At 58.4% G+C, this 20,724-nt stretch overlaps 3 protein-coding genes across 3 annotated transcripts in view; 2 read left to right on the top strand and 1 right to left on the bottom strand.

Moving 5' to 3' along the window:
- The window catches only part of PTSG_11631 (uncharacterized protein), a 13,559-nt gene extending 10,275 nt beyond the window's left edge, over nucleotides 1-3,284 (bottom strand). The window contains exons 1-7 of the mRNA XM_004998122.1: nucleotides 3,188-3,284; nucleotides 2,090-2,623; nucleotides 1,612-1,709; nucleotides 1,272-1,381; nucleotides 954-1,032; nucleotides 643-754; nucleotides 242-401 (exon numbers count right to left, since the gene is read on the bottom strand). Coding sequence (XP_004998179.1) covers nucleotides 242-401; nucleotides 643-754; nucleotides 954-1,032; nucleotides 1,272-1,381; nucleotides 1,612-1,709; nucleotides 2,090-2,322 — 792 coding nt within the window. The 5' untranslated portion in view covers nucleotides 2,323-2,623; nucleotides 3,188-3,284. The remainder of the gene's footprint in view (nucleotides 1-241; nucleotides 402-642; nucleotides 755-953; nucleotides 1,033-1,271; nucleotides 1,382-1,611; nucleotides 1,710-2,089; nucleotides 2,624-3,187) is intronic.
- On the top strand, nucleotides 3,275-15,608 carry PTSG_00710 (uncharacterized protein). Its single transcript, XM_004998121.1, has 14 exons — nucleotides 3,275-3,576; nucleotides 3,851-3,893; nucleotides 4,275-4,793; nucleotides 5,023-6,590; nucleotides 6,858-7,449; nucleotides 7,727-8,320; nucleotides 8,624-9,779; nucleotides 10,574-10,886; nucleotides 11,101-11,218; nucleotides 11,383-11,476; nucleotides 11,673-11,873; nucleotides 12,108-12,737; nucleotides 12,918-13,165; nucleotides 13,436-15,608. The coding sequence occupies exons 3-14, from the start codon at nucleotides 4,488-4,490 to the stop codon at nucleotides 15,473-15,475; spliced, it is 7,860 nt and encodes a 2,619-aa protein (XP_004998178.1). The 5' UTR covers nucleotides 3,275-3,576; nucleotides 3,851-3,893; nucleotides 4,275-4,487; the 3' UTR covers nucleotides 15,476-15,608.
- A 531-nt stretch (nucleotides 15,609-16,139) lies between these two features.
- The window catches only part of PTSG_00709 (multidrug resistance protein), a gene marked incomplete at both ends in the record, with an annotated part of 7,277 nt that continues 2,692 nt past the window's right edge, over nucleotides 16,140-20,724 (top strand). The window contains 10 exons of the mRNA XM_004998120.1: nucleotides 16,140-16,149; nucleotides 16,333-16,466; nucleotides 16,684-16,767; nucleotides 16,983-17,307; nucleotides 17,504-17,581; nucleotides 17,829-18,038; nucleotides 18,212-18,833; nucleotides 19,132-19,222; nucleotides 19,372-19,442; nucleotides 19,659-20,714. Of these exons, the coding sequence (XP_004998177.1) occupies nucleotides 16,140-16,149; nucleotides 16,333-16,466; nucleotides 16,684-16,767; nucleotides 16,983-17,307; nucleotides 17,504-17,581; nucleotides 17,829-18,038; nucleotides 18,212-18,833; nucleotides 19,132-19,222; nucleotides 19,372-19,442; nucleotides 19,659-20,714 (2,681 nt within the window). The remainder of the gene's footprint in view (nucleotides 16,150-16,332; nucleotides 16,467-16,683; nucleotides 16,768-16,982; nucleotides 17,308-17,503; nucleotides 17,582-17,828; nucleotides 18,039-18,211; nucleotides 18,834-19,131; nucleotides 19,223-19,371; nucleotides 19,443-19,658; nucleotides 20,715-20,724) is intronic.

Here is a 20,724-nt window from a genome sequence, read left to right as displayed (position 1 = left end):
GGTAGGCGGTGGCGATACATGTTGTTGTGTGTGTGTGTGTGTGTGTGTGTGTGTGTGTGTGTGTTTGAGAAGGTGTGCTCATGTTTGTGTGCGTGTGTGGTGAGGAATGGTGCTGCTTTGCGACTGCATGCTCTCCAAAGTGCAGCAGGAACATCCCTCTTGCTTCCCATCACCACAGCAACAACAGCAACAACGGCAACAACAGCAACAGCAGCAACAGCAGCAAACAAGCATAACGTACGCCGAGGTGTGCGTTGTAGAGGCGAATGCCCTGTGCGGAAATGCCAACAAAGCACGGGTCGTCTGGGGAGAGGTTGGCCGGGTGCAGATCAACGCCGTACAAGTGCTGCCGCGACGCAAGGCTCAGGTACGCCTGCACCGCCTCGGAGAACGTCATGCGGCTGTGGGAGGAATGGGCGACGTGGGCAATGCGGGGGAAGTGGGTGAGGTGAGTCGGTGATTTGCTGTGGTATTGCAACAAGATGTGCTGTGCACGACCCACAGGTTCCACAGACAAACAAGAGAAGCCACAACCCACACGAGAGCACACCGCACGCACACAAGCAGCACGCAACACACGCAACACACAAGAAAGCAGCGAGAGTAACGCGTTCATGCAAGGAAGTCGAAGCAAGTGCTCACTCGAGGGCGCGGTGCCAGCGGGCAATCTCTGCCTCAACATCGACCGTCTGATCCGGCAGCAGCAGCATGTCCGACAGGTACCCGGCAGGGTGCTTCTCCGCATCATAGTCGCCTGTGTGTGCATGTGTGTGTGTGCGATAAAGAGAGATGAGAGAGAGAGAGAGATCGAGGGTGTGTGAACGTGAGGGTGCGTGTGAGGTGATGGTAGGACACACAACAAGCAAGCACAGCGCCATGATTGACATAATACCCACGAATCCCCACCACAAATACAACCAGACGAAGCAACACCCCTCTACACGCAAACGCACCGAGCTCAATCTGAACAGCGAGGGCGCAGAGGCGGATGGCGTCTGGTGCTGGGCACACAAAGCGCCCAATCGCCAGGTCCTGTCGACACACGTGCGCGCGGCAGTTGAAACGGGAGTGAGTGGGAGTGAGTGGGAGGGACCAATAAGTGGAATGGGGTGCACACGTGAAATGGTGTACACACCCCTCACGCACACACGCACACACTTTTCAAGCACTAGCAACGCCAATACTAGACATACAAGCGCATTCACACACGGTCCGTTTCCATCCATCCATCCATCCATCTTCCCATATGTCTGGCTCGTGTATGCGTGCACCTCTTTGAGCTGGAGGAAGATGAGGAAGCGCGTGTGCTCGCTGACAACTTTGCGCGGATTGGAGGGGAAGAATTTAACGCCAAACTCCAACACAACCGGCTTCTTGATGTCTGTGTGTATTCATGTGTGTATACATGTGTGTGCGTGTATTCATGTGTGTATACGTGTGTGTATACGTGTGTGTTTACGTGTGTGTGTGTGTGTGTGTGTCGAGGTAAGTCGTCGGTGAATAAGACTGCATCTCACAAGCAAAGAGCTATGCATTCACACGCACACACACACCCTCTCCCTCTCTCCCCTTCCTTCTCCACCGTCCCGCCACCGTCGAGCAGCGACCAACCTGCTTGCTTCTTGATCTGCTCCTCTGTCAGCCAGACGATGGGATCCGTGTATGGAAAGTAGAATCCAAAATAGTCCACCTCATCCAAGGCCCCAATTCTGTTACCACAGCAGTGTAAGTTGCACCAACAGCAGGTAGCACCAACAGCAGAAGCAGCAGCAAATGAGGACTTGTCGAGCACGTACTACACAAGCCAGTCAAACAGCGCATGCAGTGGTATACCACGCAGCAAACATACACCACAGATCGAAGGAGGGAAAGAAAGCGACAGGCTGCGCACACTCATGCACACATACACACACACATACACACACACGCACACTCATGCACACATACACACACTCATGCACACATACACACACACCCATACACACACACGCACACTCATGCACACATACACACACGCACACTCCAGCACACATATACCCATCATACACCCCCATGCGCAAACAAAACACACACACACACATACACGGACCGCTTGAGGAAGAGCTTGAGGAGGTCTGTGCCGGTCGCGTGCTTGGAGAGCTCAAACTTGTACTCCTCATTGTCGAGATGGTACACGTAGAGCTCAATGGCGCTCTTGCTGGTCTTCTTCTGAGCGCGTCTCTGGGAGGGAAGCGACATGGTGGAGGGGCTTGATGATGTTGGTGCAGGGCCCAGCGGGGATTTGGTGCCGCTGCTCTTCTTCTTGTTCTTACGGCGAAACATCACGCCCAGCCACGCAGACCAATGATGTCGTCAACGGTTTGGTGATGGAGGGTGTTGGTTGCCCCTGCTTCTTATTGCTGCTGCTTCTTACTACTGCTGTAGCTGTAGCTGCTGCTCGCGCTGCTAGCTCGTGGTGGTTGTAGTTGCGGAGCACCAGCCAATCAACGCGGGTACCGACACAAACAATCACCCAAGCAGAAGGACAAGGGACAGGTGAGGCTGGTGTCACACCCGTGATGCACGCGACACGGCCAAGAAGATGCTGTGCCTTGACGGCTGGGCTGGGTCTCTCTGAATTTCCCTGGTGTTGATTGAGCGTGCACACATGCAGCACGCAGGAGGGTGGGGTGTGAAGCAAGCAAGTCACCAGCAGTAATTGACAGAGGGTGAGCAGGAGAGACACAAGGAATCAGCCAATGAGTGTGACTTGTGTGTATGTGTGTGTGTCTATGTGTGTGTGTCTATGTGTGTGTGTGTCTACGTGTGTGTGTGTGTGTGTGTGCGACCTACACGCCAGGTGGGGATGCTCAGCGGAAAAGGAAATGACGCACACACACACAAACAGACAGACACACCCATACACACACAAGAAACGACTTCAGATGTGCAAGTACGAGCCAGCTACAAGCAAGCGAGCGAGTCTGACGGCTGGAATACGAAGCAGTGGTGTGCTGTTTCTCACGAATCCACATCAACCCACAGAAGCTGAACGATCTTCTTTCCCTCCACTAACAAAATGACACGCACGCACTTTTTGTCTTTAACTACACAGCAGCTCACATCACCATGACCCACGACCCACGACCCACGCACAGCTCACTCTTCACACACCAACCAACCAACCAAAGCCCCTTCCTCCTCTCACCTTGCTTGGCTTGACTTGCTTCTCGCTCACTCGTTGTCGGTTGCTGCTTCGCTCTCGCTCGCAAGTTTTTGTGCCTTTCGTGCTAGGCAAGATTGTTTGTGAAAGATATAACATAGAATATTCGGCAACGACGTGACGCCCAACGAAAACAACGAAACGAACAACGAGAAGATAAAGGGAGGACGCGAAACAGAAGAAGAAGGAGGAACGTCGCAAACAAAACACACACACGCACACGCACCCGACCAGCCCGGATCGTCGACCACCATCGCACCCTCCTTCCCCTCTGATCGATCCATTGTTTCCTTCACTCGAGCGTGTGCAAGCGTGTGCACGAACCAACGCATCCCACGCCCGTTTCTCTTGCTGCGAAGCATACGTAGCCAAAGGTGTGTTGTTGATTGCTTCCACCTTGTTGGGGATGTTGAGTTTGCCTCGGCAAAGAAGCAAGCAAGCAAACACACAAGCAAGAAGCAAGGCACGCCATGACAATGACGATGATGAACGCATTGCTACACACGTGTGTTGTTGCTAGCTGCTGTTGTGGGCGGCCACTGCCCATGTGCGCGAGGCAGGCGCGCACTCCCTCACAGACCGCACGTCGCTCACAGCAACACACACACACACACGCACATGCACACGCCCACCACCACGCCTTTGCAGCAACCAAACCAGCCACGCCCAGCAAACAACAAACAGCACGGAGGTGAGCGGGGAACGCTTGCGCGCGCACCGTTGTGTGCATGCGTGCGTGTGTACGGTTGTGTGTTGTATGTGCGCATGCATGCACACATGCTTCCTTCCTTGGTGCCTTGCTGCCAGACATCCGTGCTTGCCTTGCTTGCCTTGCTTGCTTGCTTGCACCAGCCCATGCTGTTGGCTTTGGCAAGTCTGCAGTGGCGCGTTGTCTTTTGCATGCACCCATCCACCAGCCCACCACCACTCCCTGCTCGGTGTTGGTCTTCGGTTTGCTTGCCACTGACAATCCCTTGTCACCTTCGACCAACCCGGCGGCAAGCCTGTAACGCTCCACACACGCCCTGCACACACGCGCGCGTACACTCGCGTTGCTGCTTGTTCTATGCAGAAGGTGCAAGTAACCACCATCGCCAACGCAGCCATCAACACACCGCCCACCGCAGCTTGCAAGAAGGCCCATGGCACTGCTCATCGAGAGCGGAGAGTAACGCTGACGGCTCACACACAGCCATCACAAGTGCTGACAACCGCAGCCACACACCTCAACAGCAGCAGCAGCAGTTGTGGTGGTGGTGGTGGTGGCCAGTGCACGTGCATACACATGCGGGGCAGGCGGCGCAGGCAGGGCAGTGTGAAGATGGCTGCGGCTGCCACAAGCCGACGTGTACGGCCACAAGTGCTGCTGGCCACGGCTGTGATTGTGCTGGCTTGTCTTGCGCCATGCCCTGCCACGACTGCCCCTGGGGCGGTGGACATTCCTTCATCCGCGCGCATCTTGGTGTGGGGCGAGGACTTCAATGACGTGCCCATCGCCACGGGTATCGGCAACGACACCACGCCGCCCGCAGGGTCGCTATCCTGGAACATCACCGCTGCACAACCCCCAGCACCACGAGGCTACTTTAAGGTGTTGTGTTTGTGTCTGTGTGTTGTGTGTCTGTGTGTGTGTGTGTTGTGTGTCTGTGTGTGTGTCGTGTCGTGTGTGTGTGTGTTGTGTGTCTGTGTGTTCCTGTGCTTGTTTGTCTCTGTTGTGTGACTCGCGCCTCAGCCTCAATGTACAGCTCACTTCTCACACGTTGACCCCCCCCCCCCTTGTTTAACACCACCACCAATACCACCAACATCGCCGGCGCCAGGTGGTGCCTGTCGCAGCAGGTGCTGTTGACCACGTGCTGGAGGCTCATGCGCTGGGGACATCTGCCCGCTGGTCCACGGGTCTCTTTTACACGGAGTGTGCAGTGAACCTGACAGCAGGCATCCACTTGGAGGTGCACGGCACGCTACAGCAAGCAGATTCGCTCGTGGTCTACTACCTCACGCGCCACGATGACAGTGGCGGTGGCGGAACAACAACAACAACAACAACAACAGCTGGCACCACTCTGATCACGCCCACAACCACCACCGCAGCAGCGACGACGACAACAACAACAGCGATACCACAGGCGTCGACGGTGTCCATGAACACGACCGCCGCCGCCACCACCACCATGCGTACCAGCACAATGCCGCCGCCTACAGACGGTGGCAGCGGTAGTGGGGTGGACCCAGGCATCTTCCTGCCGCATCAGTCCATTGAAGTGGCTCGCATCACAGCGGCAACCGTGAAGCAACAACAGCAACAGCAGGAGGGAAATGGCACGGCTGGCGGCGTGTGGGAGGACCACGTTCTCTTCTTCTCGGACATCAACGCCAACTACGTGCAGCTGGGTGTGGAGGTGGTGCTGGGAGACACGAGCGACGCGACCTTTGTCATTGACAACATCACCCTGCATGCTGCCGCCCCGCTTCGTGAGGAGGCGCACTGGTCGCCGTGGTCCCCCATCGCTTGGTCCAACTGGACGCAGTGGGAGCCGCAGGAGTGCAACGTCAACCAGACACGCACGCGCACGGGCACGCGCACGCGCACGTGTGTTGTTCCCAACTGCGCACCGCCGGCGTCGACGTGCAACGATGGCGGTGCAAGCGAGGAGGTGGCGCAGACGGATGCGCGGCCCGCGAGCGACAACTGCTGTGGCCCCGTGCACGGCGGGTGGTCAAACTGGACCGTCGCGCCGTCGCTGTCTGGTGAATGGACGGAGTGGTCGCCGGCGCAGTGCGGCGTTGAGCAGCAGCGAACGCGGCAGGTGGTGGCAACGCGCACGTGCACGAGCCCTGCGCCGCTGTGCGGGGGAGCTCCCTGTGCGGGCAACGCCACCCGCGTGACAACGGAGCAAGACACGCGCACGGCCGCCGACAACTGCTGCCCTGTTGACGGTGGCTGGACTGCCTGGCTCGCTGGAGAGTGGTCCCCCTGGTCGGCCTTCTCCCCGGACACGTGTGGTGTTGAACAGACGCGCACGCGCATTCGCCGCCGCACGCGTACATGCACGCAGCCGGCACCGGCTTGCGGCGGACTGCCCTGTCCTGGAAACAGCACACACATCGACACGGAGACGCAGACGCGCAACGCCAGCGCCAACTGTTGTGCAGTAGACGGGGAGTGGTCGCAGTGGGCGCCGGAGGAGTGGAGCAACTGGTCTGACTACACGCCCAGCGAATGCGGTGTTGAACAGAGGCGGGAACGGCTTCGCACGCGCGTGCGCACGTGTACGGACCCTGCGCCCGTGTGTGGGGGAAGCGCGTGTGTTGGCTCGCCCACGGCCACAGACACACAGAGTCAAGTGCGCACCGCAGAAGAGAACTGCTGCTCTGTCAACGGAAAGTGAGTCTCGTGTGTGTGTGTGTGTGTGTGTGTGTGTGTGTGTGTGTGTGTGTGTGTGTGTGTGTGTGTGTGTGTGTGTGCGTGCGTGTGTGTGTGTGCGTGCGTGTGTGTGTGTGTGATTGTGTATCGTTGTGTGAACTTTTAGTGCGTGTTCTCGGTGGCGGTCTGTTTACATTCCCTGCCTGCCGCTGTTGCTGTGATTCATGCGCGCTTGTGTACCCATCCTTTCTGTCTCCCCTCAACCTCCCCCTTCCCCCATCTTTGCAGCTACACGACGTGGCGTGGTGGCCCCTGGTCTGCGTGGACAGACTACAGCCCTGCAGGTTGCGGGGTCAACCAGACGCGCGCGAGAACACAGGTGCAGACACGCACGTGCACCAACCCATCGCCAGCGTGTGGCGGACTCGCATGCACGGGACCAGATACGCGCGACTACGTTGATATTGAGTACCGCACTGCCGAGGAGAACTGCTGCCCCGTTGACGGCAACTTCACCGCCTGGCAGACGAGCGAATGGTCGCAGTGGTCCGCCTACACACCAGACGTGTGCGGTGTTGCACAGAACCGCACGCGTCGTCGCATACACACGCGCAACTGCACGGCGCCGGCGCCGTCGTGTGGCGGCCGTGATTGTGTTGGCGAGACGCGCGTGGTGGACACGAGAGTTGGCACGCGCACTGCCGAGGAAAACTGCTGCCCCGTTGATGGCCAGTTTGGGGAATGGCAGGATGGGTCTTGGACGGAGTGGAGTGAGTTTGCGCCAGAGGGGTGCGGCATTGAGCAGAGCCGCTTTCGGCAGAAGCAGCAAACCCGCGAATGCAACAACCCGCCGCCAAGCTGTGGCGGCGTCTCGTGTTCGGTACGCTGCATGTGTGTGAGAATGGGAGTAAGTGCGTGTCTATGTCTGTATGTGCGTGTGTGCGCGTGTACATGTGTGCGTGTGCATGTGTGCGTGTGTCTATGTCCGTGTGTCTGTGTCTGTGTGTGTGTGTGTGTTGCAAACGTGCATGTTTATGTCTGTCTGTGTGCATCATGATCCTTCGTCTTCTCAACCTTCAACTTGACTACCACCACACCTCACACACGTGAACACACCACAATTCATACCCGCCGCCACCACCACCACTTTGTTCCAGGGCGAGCGCGTGCGCATCGTGGAGGATGTAGAGCGGCGCGTTGCTGATGAATACATGGACGGCGGGTGGTCTGACCCCATGCCCGTCTCCGAGTGGACAGAGTGGTCGCAACCCTGGCCTGCAGACTGCGCTGGCCCGCAGACACAGAACCGCACGCGCATGCTCAACCGCACATGCACCAACCCGGCGCCGCAGTGTAACGGCCGTCCCTGCGAGGGCGACGCCACGCTCGTCGACATCCAAGTGCGCAACGTGACTTGGCAGCCCGTTGACGGTGCCTTTGGGGCGTGGTTCGCACCAGATGGCAGCGAGTGGTCGGCGTGGTCGGCGTTCGACCCACCAGGATGCGATGTTGCGCAACAGCGAAACAGGACGCGTGTGGAGGTGCGCACATGCACAAACCCCGCGCCGGCTTGCGGCGGCCGTGATTGCGTTGGCGCCACCACTCGCATTGCGGTGCAGGTGGAGAACAGGACAGCAGCAGAGTCGTGCGTTCCTGGCTGTGTGCGCAATGCCACATACACCCCATGGCAAGAGGGGTCCTGGTCTGCCTGGGAACCCCCACTCGATCTCCTTCTCTGCGACACTCCACAGGTGTGTGTGTGTGTGTGTGTGTGTCTGTGTCTGTGCGTGTGTGTGTCTGTGTGTGTCTGTGTGTGTCTGTGTCTGTGTGTGTCTGTGTGTCTGTGTGTATGTTTATCTCGCCGTCTTGTGTATGTGTGTGACTGTGTGCTTTGTCTGGTTCGTTTGTTTTACTTGTTGCGTGTGTCATGTGAGATTGCTTCTTTGGCTTTCGTTGCTTTGTCTTGCGAATATTGTTGCATTCAACACACGCTAGCGCTCGCCCCAACTCACGCTCCCTCTTCCCGTTTGCGTTTCAATGCGTCCTCGCGTTAGGGGCAAGCACGGACCCGCCGCCGCATGCGCGAGTGCGTGGCGCCCGTGTGCGGTGGACAGCCGTGCACAGAGGACCTGGCAGAGGCAGTGACGGAACAGCGAAGCATGACGCTGCGAAACCTCAGTGCAGACGTGAGCGAATGGCTGCTGGGCAACTGGAGCGCGTGGACAACACCCAACCCGGGTGACAACTGCCCGCTCGTTTCAAACGTTTGGGTGCGGCGGCGCCAGGATGCGCGCACCTGCGCCATCCCGCCAAACTCGTGCAACCAAGACGCGTGTGCTGGCGTCTCCACACAGCGCACTGTGCGTGATTGGTCGCTTGGCCCAACAGCACCATCGTCACAACCAACGGCACCAACAGTACCAGACGCAGGCACTACCACTACCACCACCGTCACCGCCCCCAACGGCACGACCAGCAATAGCAACAGCACTGCAAGCAACCAAGCCGTGTTTCGATCACAGGACTGTTGCGACGGGTTCCAAGGCTGGGCGGTTGTACACATGTCGGAATGGTCCGCGTGGGGTTATCCAGACATTGACGCGCTGGGACTGCCGTGCAACAGCACGCACGAAGTGCAGCGCACCCGCTCTCGCAACGTGACTCGCGCATGCGACGCTGCCGGCACACCGTGCGCGTCGCGCGTGTGTGTTGGCGATGCGCGTGTGGTCGAAGATGACATGCAGACCGTCCCCGTGTCTGCCCTGCAGGATGGCTGGTCGTCGTTTGTGTTTGGCGAGTGGAGCGACTGGCAGTTTGTCGACACCATCGGCTGTGGGCAGCAACGCGTGCGCGTTTCCAAGCGCGTTGGGGTTCGCACGTGCACGTCACCGTGGCCGTCGTGCCGCTGCGTTGGTCCACAGACTGTCACAAACGTCCGCAATGAGACCGTGTATGGAGAGGCGACATGCGACAGCGCGTGCCGCGTTGATGGCGGCTGGTCGCTCTGGGTTTCACAGGAAGGGTCGTGGACACCATGGACGCCATGGCTGCCGAAAGGGTGCGGCGTTGAGCAGCGTGCAAACCGCACGCGCACGCTCGTGCGCAGCTGTGTGAACCCGAGCCCTGCGTGTGGCGGGCGGGACTGTGAAGGGCCATCAACCACCGTTGACGTCGCCGCCCGCAAGCGATCTGCAGAGGACAACTGCTGCGGTCAGTGTTGGCTGTTGTGGTCGATGTTGTGTGAGGGGTGGGTTGATGTGTTGTTTGTGTTTGTGTGTGTGTGTGTATGTGTGTGTGTGTGTGTTGTTGTGTGTGTGTATGTATGTGTATGTGTGTGTGTGTTGTTGTGTGTGCAAGAAAGTCGATTGGGCCCGTTCGGCAGGCGAAGCAGTGCGCAAAAAGCCAAATCTTTTCATGTTCCAAAACCTTCTGCAAAGAAGTCGTTCAACGAATGTACTAATGCACTAAAGTTCATGTCTAGCCGATAAACGGCCAAGCAAAGAGACTTTCGTACGTGGCCTACAGGACACACCGTCCCATAAAAGTCAGATTCGTAGGCGTCGAACACCTGTCCGCAAATGATAAATTTTTGAATGTCGCCCATACAACTTCAGCACTTATGTCACTCTCCCAGGTTAATTCATACAATAACCCCGCGAGAGGAGCGTCTTTAGTTCTTCGTAGTGGTCCTAAAGTTGTGTTGTGTGTGTGTGTGTATGTGTGTGTGTGTGTGTTGTTTGTGTGTGTGTATGTATGTGTATGTGTGTGTGTGTTGTTTGTGTGTGTGTTGTTTTGTGTGTGTGTGTGTGTTGTTTGTGTTTGTGTATGTGTGTGTATGTATGTGTGTTTGTGTGTGCGTGTGTATGTGTATGTGTTTATTTGTGTGTATGTGCGCGCACATTTATGGTTTCTGGCATTGCCTTCTCGTCATCCTGTCATTGACCTGATTTGGTTTGTTCTCATCCTCGTTCTGCGCCATGTTCGTGCCCTGTTGCAACCACCAGGCTGCATCACGTGCCAACCTGGCCGCTACCTCGACCAGTTTGAGCCGAGTCGCACGGCGTGTCGCCCCTGTCCTGCCGGCACGGTTGGTGACGGAGCCCAGTGCGCGCAATGCAGCCCTGGCGTCTATGTGCCTGAAGGGTCGGTGCCAGACTGTGAGCAGTATGCGTGTGAAGAAGGATACACAGACCACGACTTTGACCCAGCGACGCCGTGTGTTCCTTGCAGCGCCACGGGCTGTCCCTCTGGCTCGTTTCCCCTCTACACATGCACAGCAACACAAGACTTGCGCTGCGCACCTTGCCCGCCAGACACGTCAGTTTGTTTGCAGTTGTCATTGCTTGTGTATTTGCTTGCTTGTTTGCTTGTTGGCTTGTTTGCATGTGTTTGTTTGTTGTTTGCACCTCTTCGTGCGCCTGTGTGTCCCTGCGCCTTGTCCTGCTGCCCCTGTGAACCAGTGCTGCCAAGCCGCACGGCCGCGCAACGACACAGCTCACATCACAACACCACCACCAATTGCAATGTGCAGGTTTAGCCCCGATGGCGTGGCATGTCGCGCGTGCGATGCCCCGTGCGAGAACGGCAGCTATGCCGCCTCGGTTTGCGATGGAAAATCAAACTTCCAGTGCCTCCCATGCACACCAGAGGTACGTCCATTCATTGCATGTTGCGCTTGCTCCACACACTGGAATTGTGTGCTCATTTCCATGCCGCAAAATACTCGCGCACACATACACACATACACGCACGAGCGCACGTACGCTGCCGTTGTTCTCACTGTGGTGCGGTGACCCTGCGCGCTTGTCGCCAGTCCACCTGTCCCTTTGGCGTGAAGCGCCCCTGTGAGGCCCTCGTTGACACCACATGCTTTGCATCGCCAGAGGAGGCAAATGCCAGCAACGACGGTGAGAGCATGCGCGCGCGCGCGCGTGTGTGTGTGTGTGTGTGTGTGTGTGTGTGTGTGTGTGTGTGTGTGTGTGTGTGTGTGTGTGGCTGGCTGGCTGGCTGTTTGTGTGTTGTGCTGAGATGATGGGTGGGCATGACCTGGCCCACTCTTCATTTTTGACCTTCGCCGCTGCGTGATGTAAACGTGTATTTCAGGCGATTCTGGTGGGGCTGGCTTGTCACAGGCATGGTTGATTGTGGTGCTTTGCCTGGGCGGCCTATTTATTGCAACCAACTGCTACTGGGTTGGCCGCTCATGTAACCGCACGAAGCAATCCGACCTCTACCCAATCAACGAGATGGAGATGTCCACACTCAGCCGCAACGGCGCCGTGGTCAAGCTGCCGCACACAGCAGGTGCTGTTGCTTCGACGCATTGAGGAGAGGGGGCTGTCTGCCCGTCTGTGTCTGTGTGTACTACGTATCTGTGTATCTGTGTATGCATCCTCGTACACGTTCGCCCGCCCCCTTCTTGGTTGTTTTCGTTTCGTTACGACCCCCTCCCTTCGACCCCCTCCCTGTTACAATGCTACAACCACACCCCTTACACTGGTTCAAACGCGTTCATACATGTACACATGCACACACCAGGCGTTGCGCCCGTATACGCTGATGGCGATTCCGACTCTGGGCTGGCGGAGACACCGCTGCAAGCGTGGATGCTGCCTGGTCACAACGCATCGCCAGCCACTGCCCGGCGTGGCGCAGAGCCTGCCTCGGCCAAGCTGGCCAGCCCGCAGCAGAGCGGCGGCAGCGCACACACGGCAACAACGACCATGACGGCTGCAACGGGCCAGACGAGTGGGGCTGCTGCTGGTGCAAGCAACAGCCAGACCAGTGGTGGCAGCACTGGTGGCGGGTCGTGGTGGTCGCGGTTCACGCGTCACCGGTCCCGCTCACCAGCGGCCCCGCGGTCGGCAGTGGTGCTGCCCACACGCGATTTCAGCGGCGCGTACGGCGGCGATGGAGGCCACGTCCACGCCGTGAACACGGGCCACGTAGCGTTGAATCTGCCCATGTACACGGATGCTGATGGGATGCAGGCTGCGCTTGAGTCGAGAACAACGCCTTCGCCACAGCAGCAGCGGCGGCGGCCGGCAGAACTGCGGGCAACGCAGCGGCGAAAGCCCGGCACGCGCCCAAAGCTGTACATGCAAGCATACCAGCCCTCTTCCGCAAGCACCGCGTCCCCGTCCCCACGCCTTCCTCCGCGCCGCATTGGTGTGTGTGTGTGTGTGTGTGTGTGTGTGTGTGTGTGTGTGTGTGTGTGTGTGTTCATGTCTTAAGGCTTGCGAATGGACCCAGTGCACAAGCCTACGTATCCGTGTGCTTCCCAACCTTTTCTACATTCTCCCTCGTTCACACACACACACACACACACACACACACAACAATGTGCAGCGGGCGACGAGAGCGGGTCGTCCATCTGCAGTGTTGATCCGTCGCCAGACTACCTGACGGCAGCAGCAGCGGTGGTGCAGCCAAAGGAGTCCATCTACGCCACAGCCGGCGCAAGCACGCGACGGGCACGTCGCATGACGCAGCGCCTGCAGCCGTCTGCGGGGCGCAAAGTGGCCGTTGGTGGTGCCAGTGGAAACGGCGCGCACGCCATGTCGCCACACCAAGCCTTTGGCCCCAGCCCAACTCAGGTGAGCACCGTGGCGGTGATGGTGGTTGTAATTGTTTTTTGGTGGAAATGATGGGCATTGTGATGGTGATTTGCACCCAACAGGGATGAGATGCTGCTGTTGGTGTGCTGCTGGGCGTGTTGCGACGTTCGCTCAACAACAGCAAAACTCTGCATTCCATTTCCTTTTACGGCATTTGCCTGCCATTGCTGTGCCCCTGTGACTCACCCGAACACACACACACACACACACACACACACACACACACACGCACGCACGCACGGTTGACAGTTTGGCGGCGTTTCCTTGCAGCGAGACGACCATGGCGATGTGGTTGTGGACGATCGAGAACACAGCAGCGTGCACCCTCATCTCAACCCCAGCAACGCACACCCTGCCCAACACCACCAACACCACCAACGCCACACGCGGCGGCGCCAGCCACGCGTCAACCACAGTGACAGCGAAGGTGATGCTGATGCGTCATCGGTGGACTCGGACTACTGCGTCCCTGATGATGCGCGCGACGTGGAGGACCCGCCGTATGCGCGCGCGAATGACGTTGGCATTTACTCGAGCATGACACGGTCTGGCACGGTGAAGAGCGGGCGGTCAGACGCCACGGATGCCACATACGCGCGTGCGGAGGACTTCCCGCAAGCGCTGCCGGCCTCAGCGGTGCACACCTACGCAGAGCCGGTCCGGCCGTGGCGACAACACTCGTCCACAACCCTGTCGACATCTGGCCAGTCTGTCGCGCGGGATGGTGATCGGAGTCGCGCTCATTTTGGTGGTGGTGATGGTGATGACGGTGACATGGTGTTGGCGTCTCCAGATGACGTGGGCGGCCGGGAGCGGCGCCACAGCAGCAGCAGCCAGTACGCCAGCTTGTTTGGAGAGGTGCGGGAGGTGGCGGTTGGCAGCGGCGAGGGCGGCGGGCGCGGTCATGCTGGCCGGGATTCAGACTATGACCACCTCGATCGCTCTGGTGATGTGCGTGGGTCCGTGTGGGCAAACGATGAGCGGCCCGGCCCGCTTGTGCTGCACGATGATGAGATGGAGGAAGGGTTCTACTCCATCTTCAGCGCGCACGCGACCAACGACGAAGAGGTGCCGGCGCGGGTGAGGCAGGTGTTCAACAACCTCAAGCGCCAGCACACGCAACCCCACAGCGATGAGGATGATGATGATGATGATGAGGAGGAGGAGGAGGAGGAAGATGAAGACGCTGAAGATGACTTTGGTGGGGTTGGTGGTGGGGGCATTGGTGGCGAGCGGGAAGGGGCGCGCCAAGCAAATGGTAGTGGACAGCAACAACTGCAACACCAGCAGCAGGCGGAAGGCCGGGGTCGGCGCGGGCGTGGCCGCAGCAGCAGGACCTCTGTATCCAGCCAGGGCGGCTGCACACGCGCTTCGCTAGCGTCTGAGGAGGATACGTGGGTGCCTGGTGAAGAGGGGCCGATGAATGGGCGTGGTGGTGGGCAGGGGACAGCACCGGCTACGGCCACCACATCTGCGCGCGCGTCATCATCCGCATCATCACTGCAAGGGGGAAACAGCAAGGCGCTGTCCTCTGCGTCTTCACGGGCATCGGTACTGGCGTCGCACCAAGCCATGCCGCCATCGACGGCGCAAAGCGGCCGCCAGGTCGGCTCCATTGATGCGTTTATCGCCGCGTTTGCCAAAGACGGCAACAACAACCCACCCAAGGTGCAGCAGCAGCAGAAGCAGCAGCAACAACAAGAGGATGGTGAGATTGGGACATCATTGACAACAACTGCGACTGCAACAGTGACGGCGACTGCGACGGCGCCAGAGACAGAGACAGAGACAGAGACAGCAAAGCCGAAGCAGCGCCGCCTGTCGCTGCGGCGTTCCTCCAGAAAGAAATCCAAGGACAAGAAGAAGAAATCGTCGTCGTCCTCGTCGTCCTCGTCATCGTCAGCAAAGCCGCGGCCCCGGTCTGAGGCGGACATCCGCCACATTGTGTTTGTCAACTCTGGCGCTGACGACGAGGAAGCTGGCGGAGCCGATCACCACCACCACCGTCACCATCAGGGTCAGCAGGGGCACCAGGAGCACCAGCAGAGGTCTGGTATGCGAGAGGGCAAGCAGCGGTCGCGGGGTGGGGGCAAGAACAAGTCGATGACGCGGAAGAAGACAAAGCCGCGGCCGCGGTCGGAGGGCCACGAGTCGCCCGCGAGCGATGTGCCGATGGCCATTCCCACCGCAACACCTGCCAATCCACCGAAACCAAAACCCCAGCGCGGCACAACCACCTCCACCGACTGGTTTTCTTCCTTTGTGCGCCAACACGCAGGCAACGAGTGATGTGAATGCTTCTGTGTGTGTTGTGCATGTGTGTTTTTTTGTGCCCAGGCGCCCACTTCCACGGTACTACGAAGACCTTCAAGGCAGTTCTCAATGTTAAATTACACCTGATGACGCCAAATGACGCCACCCCCACACAAAAAGAAAGAAAAAAAAAGAGAAAAAACCAAAACAGCAGCAGTCCAACCACGCGCACACGCACGCTCATTTTCGCGCTGTAAGAGCTGAAAGAGCAGCAAGCAACAGCAGCGAAAGAGGTGAGGCGTTGTGCTGGAGCAACAACAGGAAGTCGCGGGTTGCTTGTGAAGTGTGATGGGCGGCGGTGGCGGTGGTGAACACCGTTGCGGCCTTTTGCAACAAGGCGTGCACGCTCCGTGCGTGTTCGTTTGCATGGACATGTCTATTTCTGTCTGTTGCTTTGAGCGTGTGCACCTGATTATCTGATGACGAAGCCACTGGTTGTGGCTGATGTGTTCATTTCTTCCAAGCGCACTGTCGCCACAAATCGTTTGACACTGCCGTTCTCATTTCCACGTGCCACCCCCCTCCAATCACACAACCCATACCATATCATATCACACCAACAACAAGCAGCGATACGTGTTGCCGTGTCAGATCAGATATACCGCGCCTGCTGCGTAACACTTGACTGCGACCCGCAACCATGGCCCGACGTACGTCCAGTGTGTGTGTGTGTGTGTGTGTGTGTGTGTGTGTGTGTGTGTTTGTGTGATATGGGGCTGCTTGTTGCCCACTCATCCACCCACTCATCCACCCACACGTTCATTCCACACGTTCATTCCACACGTTCATTCGCTGTCACCGACTTGCTCCCTCAATCGACGCAATCCACGCAGGCAAGAGCCGTGATGGCAAGAAGGCCAAAGAGGATAAGAACGCTGCGGTTGACAAGAACGCCAAGACGGAGGAGGAAGAAGAGAAACTCGAACCAGTCTCCTACTTTGCCCTCTACCGCTACGCCGACGCCTTTGTGCGTACCACACCCGTGCATGCATGCGTTTATTGATGATGACGTTGCATGCTGCTTGCGTGCATATGTGTAGGTGGGTGGGTGTGTAGGGGTGGATGGGTGTGTCTGCGCTCACTCTCTTGCACTGCCTTTGCTCCCTCTTACTTTCGCCTGCTCGCTGTGTTTCACGTATACGCTTTGCTCACACACTGCTGTGCATGGCTCACGCCCAATGCAGGACTGGGTCCTGGTTATCGTTGGATCCCTGTGTGCCCTCGCTCACGGTGCCCTGTCCCCCGCGTTTGTCGTCTTCTTCGGCGATGTACGTTGTGTGGGCCGTGTTATTCACCCATGCATACATGCATACATGCGTGCAAGGGCTTGTTTGCTCATTCCAAGCTGGCTCGTGTGCTCCTTTTTGGTGCTAACCAACCACCACCACCCACGTACCCTCTCTCGCACTCACCATCCATCCCCTACACACACGCGCACACACACACACACACGCACACACACACGCACGCGCACACTTTCCAGGTGATTGACAGCTTTGGCGCTGATGCCGACCCGGCAGATCTGATTGACAGCGTGGCGCAAACCAGCCTGTACATCCTGTACCTTGCGTGCGGCGCTGCCGTCACGTCATACTTCCAAGTCGCCTGCTTCACTCTCTCTGCGCAGCGCCAGAGCCTGCGCATCCGCAAGCTGTACTTCAAGGCCCTGGTACGGCAGGAGATGGCCTGGTACGACCAGCACAAGACCGGCGCCCTCTCCTCCCGCATCTCCAGCGACGTTCCGCAGATCCAAGAGGCGCTCGGCGACAAGGTCGGCAGCTTCCTCCAGTTCCTCGGCATGTTCCTCGGTAAGCAACACCATGCGCTCGCGGTGCGTGTGGGTGTGTCTGTGTGTGTGTGTGTGTGTGTGTGTGTGTGTGTGTGTGTGTGTGTGGAAATGCATTGCAGTCGGATGTGTAAAGTGCTCAGTGCCGTTTCTAGTGTGCCGTTGTCAGCCCTCACACCTCACCACCGCAACACGTTTGCTACCCACACGGACTGTAGCCGGCTTCATTGTCGGCTTCATCTACGGCTGGAAAATGACGCTCGTCATCATCGGCATGGCCCCTCTCATCGGCATTGGTGCGACAAGACCGCTGCTGCTGCTGCTGATGATGATGATGATGATGATGATGATGATGATGATGATGATGATGATGATGATGCTGTTCCTGCTGCTGCTTATTGACAGCAGCCGATCATTGTTTCTGTCTTGTCCCCGCAACTGCACACGAACGCGCCGCTGCGACCGCAATCGTGCACCACTGCACTCACACACACACACACACACACACACACACACACACACACACACACACACACACATCAGGTGGTGCGCTGATGAGCAAGTACATTGAGCAGGCGTCCTCGGGCGGGCAGGGCTTCTACGCAACGGCGGGCAGCGTTGCAGACGAAGTGATTCGCATGATCCGCACCGTCATTGCCTTTGACACGCAGGACCGCGAGGTGGAGCGCTACCACAAGGAGCTCGACGGTGCACGCAAGGCCGGCGAGCACGGCGGTCTCATCCAGGGTTGCGGTGCGTATGCTGGAGAGTGGGGGGAGGGCAACGTGCTGCTGTCTGTGCTGTGATGAACACTGGCTGCTCTCAAACCTTTCGACACTCCAACTTGTTTCTCCTTCTCGCACTCACACACACACGCACACACACACACGCACACGCACACACACACACACACACTCATGGAACAGGCATGGGCTTTACGTTCTTCATGATCTTCATCTCGTACTCTGTGACGTTCTGGTTTGGGTCGTATCTCGTTGACGAGGGCGAGCTGACGGCCGGTGAGGTGATTATTGTCTTCTTCTCCGTCATCATCGGCGCCATGTCCCTTGGCCAGGCCGCCCCCAACATCAAGGTGATGGCCGCTGGCCGCGGTGCTGCGCGCGCCATCTTCGACGTCATTGACCGCCCGTCCGAGATTGACTCGCTGTCCGAGGAAGGCGCGGTGCCCTCCAAGCTCACGGGCCACATCCGCTTCAAGGACGTGGACTTCACCTACCCGACTCGCCCTGACGAGCAGATCCTGCACAAGCTCAACATCGAGGTGAAGCCGCAGGAGACGGTGGCGCTGGTCGGCGCGTCCGGTTGTGGAAAGTCCACGACCGTCGCCATGCTGGAGCGCTTCTACGACCCGACGGCAGGCAGCATTGAGCTCGACGGAACAGACATCCGCAAGCTCAACATCCAGTGGCTGCGGTCACAGATTGGCCTGGTGAGCCAGACCCCGGTGCTGTTCCCCACCACCATCGCAGACAACATTGCGCTTGGCAAGGACGATGCAACAGAGCACGAGGTCCACAGCGCCGCAAGGTGAGGGGAGCAGGGCAGGGCGGGTGTGTTTGTTTTGTTGCTTGTGTTGGGGAGGGGGAGGGAGGGAGGACGCGCGAGTGGATGTGTGACGGTTTGTGTGACGGTTTGTGTGTGTGCGTGTGTGTGTGTGTGTGTGTGTGTGTGTGTGTGTGTGTGTGTGTGTGTGTGTGTGTGTGTTGAAGGTGGTGTATCACTGTTAGTGATGCATGCGTACGGTATGCTCCCATTCAGCCCCCTCCTCCAATCTTGTCACTGCCGCCCTCACATCATGCCATGTCGCGCGGCGACGTGTCTCCAGGATGGCGAATGCGCACGACTTCATCATGGCGCTGCCTGACGGATACAACACCATGGTCGGCGACTCCGGCACACAGCTCTCCGGCGGACAGGTCAGGACCCATCATCGTGGTGGCGGTGGTGGTGGTGGGTCCGGACATTGTGGTGTGTACGCGCCGTTTGTTTCCTTCTCCGCCTCCCCTCACGCTGCTGTACACACGCACACATGCGTGCATTATTGATTTGCTGGTGTGCCTGATAGCGGCAACGCATTGCCATTGCTCGCGCTCTCATCAAAGCCCCAAACATCCTCCTCCTCGACGAAGCAACCAGGTGTGTGTGTGTGTGCGTGTGTGTGTGCGTGTGTGTGGTGTGTGTGGCGTGCGCGCGTGTGTGTGTTTATGAGTGTGTGTGTTGCTGTTGCTGTTGTTGTTGTTGTACGGGTATTTATTGGGCCCACACGCGCTTGTGCTTTCCCCTTCCACAACCACTCACCTTGTTCATTCGCGCCCGCACCCTCTCTTTCCTCTCCCACCTCCCCCACTCCAGCGCGCTGGACAACGAGAGCGAGGCGATTGTGAAGGAGGCGCTTGACCGGGCATCGACCGGCCGCACCACCATCATGATTGCGCACCGCCTGTCCACCGTGTTCTCTGCAGACAAGATTGTAGTGATTGACCACGGGCGTGTGGTGGAGGCTGGCTCGCCGCAGGAGCTGCTTGACCAGCAGGGCGCCTTCTACCGCATGGTGCAGGCGCAGCACGGCCACGGCGGCGAGAACAGCCCGCACGGCCGCATGTCAATTGACGTCGCAGGCAAGCTCAACGCCAAGGTGCTGGCAGACTCGGGCAACGTTGGCGTGAGCACGGCGTCCTCGTCGATGCAGAACACCAAGGCTGTGGAAGTACGGCTGACGGCGGACATGGACGAGTCTGTGGAGAAGGCTGCCGACGAGGTGCCCAAGGTTGACCGCAGCATGGTGGGCTGGGCCTTTGAGCTGAACAAGCCCGAGCTCAAGTACATTGTGATGGGCTGCATCTGCGGCGCCATTGAGGGTCTCATCTGGCCCGTGTACGCCGTGCTCCTTGCCGAGATTCTCACCGTCCTCAACACGGACAACAACAAGACGCGTGTGAACCAGTATGCCTCTGGCTTCATTGGCATTGCTGTGCTGGCCACTGTTGTCCTCATTGGCAAGCTGTACTTCCTCTCTGTTGCTGGCGAGCGGCTGACGATGCGGCTGCGCGACATGGTGTTCCGGGTGATGGTGAGCAAGTCTGCCGGGTGGTACGATGACCCGCGCCACTCCCGCGGCATCCTCACCACGCGCCTGTCGTCCGACGCCTCTGCTGTTCGCGGCACGCTCGGTGACCGTCTTGGTCTCTTTGTGCAGATTCTTTTCACCATCCTCGGCTGCATCACCGTTGCCTGCATCTACTGCTGGCGCGTTGGCCTGGTCATCCTTGCCGCCTTCCCCGTCGTTGCACTTGGCGGCGCCGTGCAGTTCAAGATGATCAGCGGCTTCTCCACGGGCAAGGCCTTTGAGCGCTCTGGAAAGTTTGCCAGCATCGCCGTCGAGGAAGTCCGCACCGTCGCTTTCCCTTGGTGCGTTGTG

Source organism: Salpingoeca rosetta (assembly GCF_000188695.1).
Source record: "Salpingoeca rosetta unplaced genomic scaffold supercont1.2, whole genome shotgun sequence".
NCBI classification, from domain to species: domain Eukaryota; class Choanoflagellata; order Craspedida; family Salpingoecidae; genus Salpingoeca; species Salpingoeca rosetta.
This window is presented reverse-complemented; position numbering and strand designations above follow the sequence as displayed.

Coding starts and splice junctions, on each gene's coding strand:
- PTSG_00710 (XM_004998121.1), top strand. CDS start 4,488: ATGCGGGGCAGGCGGCGCAGGCAGGGCAGTGTGAAGATGGCTGCGGCT. Junction 4,794..5,022: donor CACCACGAGGCTACTTTAAG/GTGTTGTGTTTG, acceptor CGCCGGCGCCAG/GTGGTGCCTGTCGCAGCAGG. Junction 6,591..6,857: donor TGCTGCTCTGTCAACGGAAA/GTGAGTCTCGTG, acceptor CCATCTTTGCAG/CTACACGACGTGGCGTGGTG.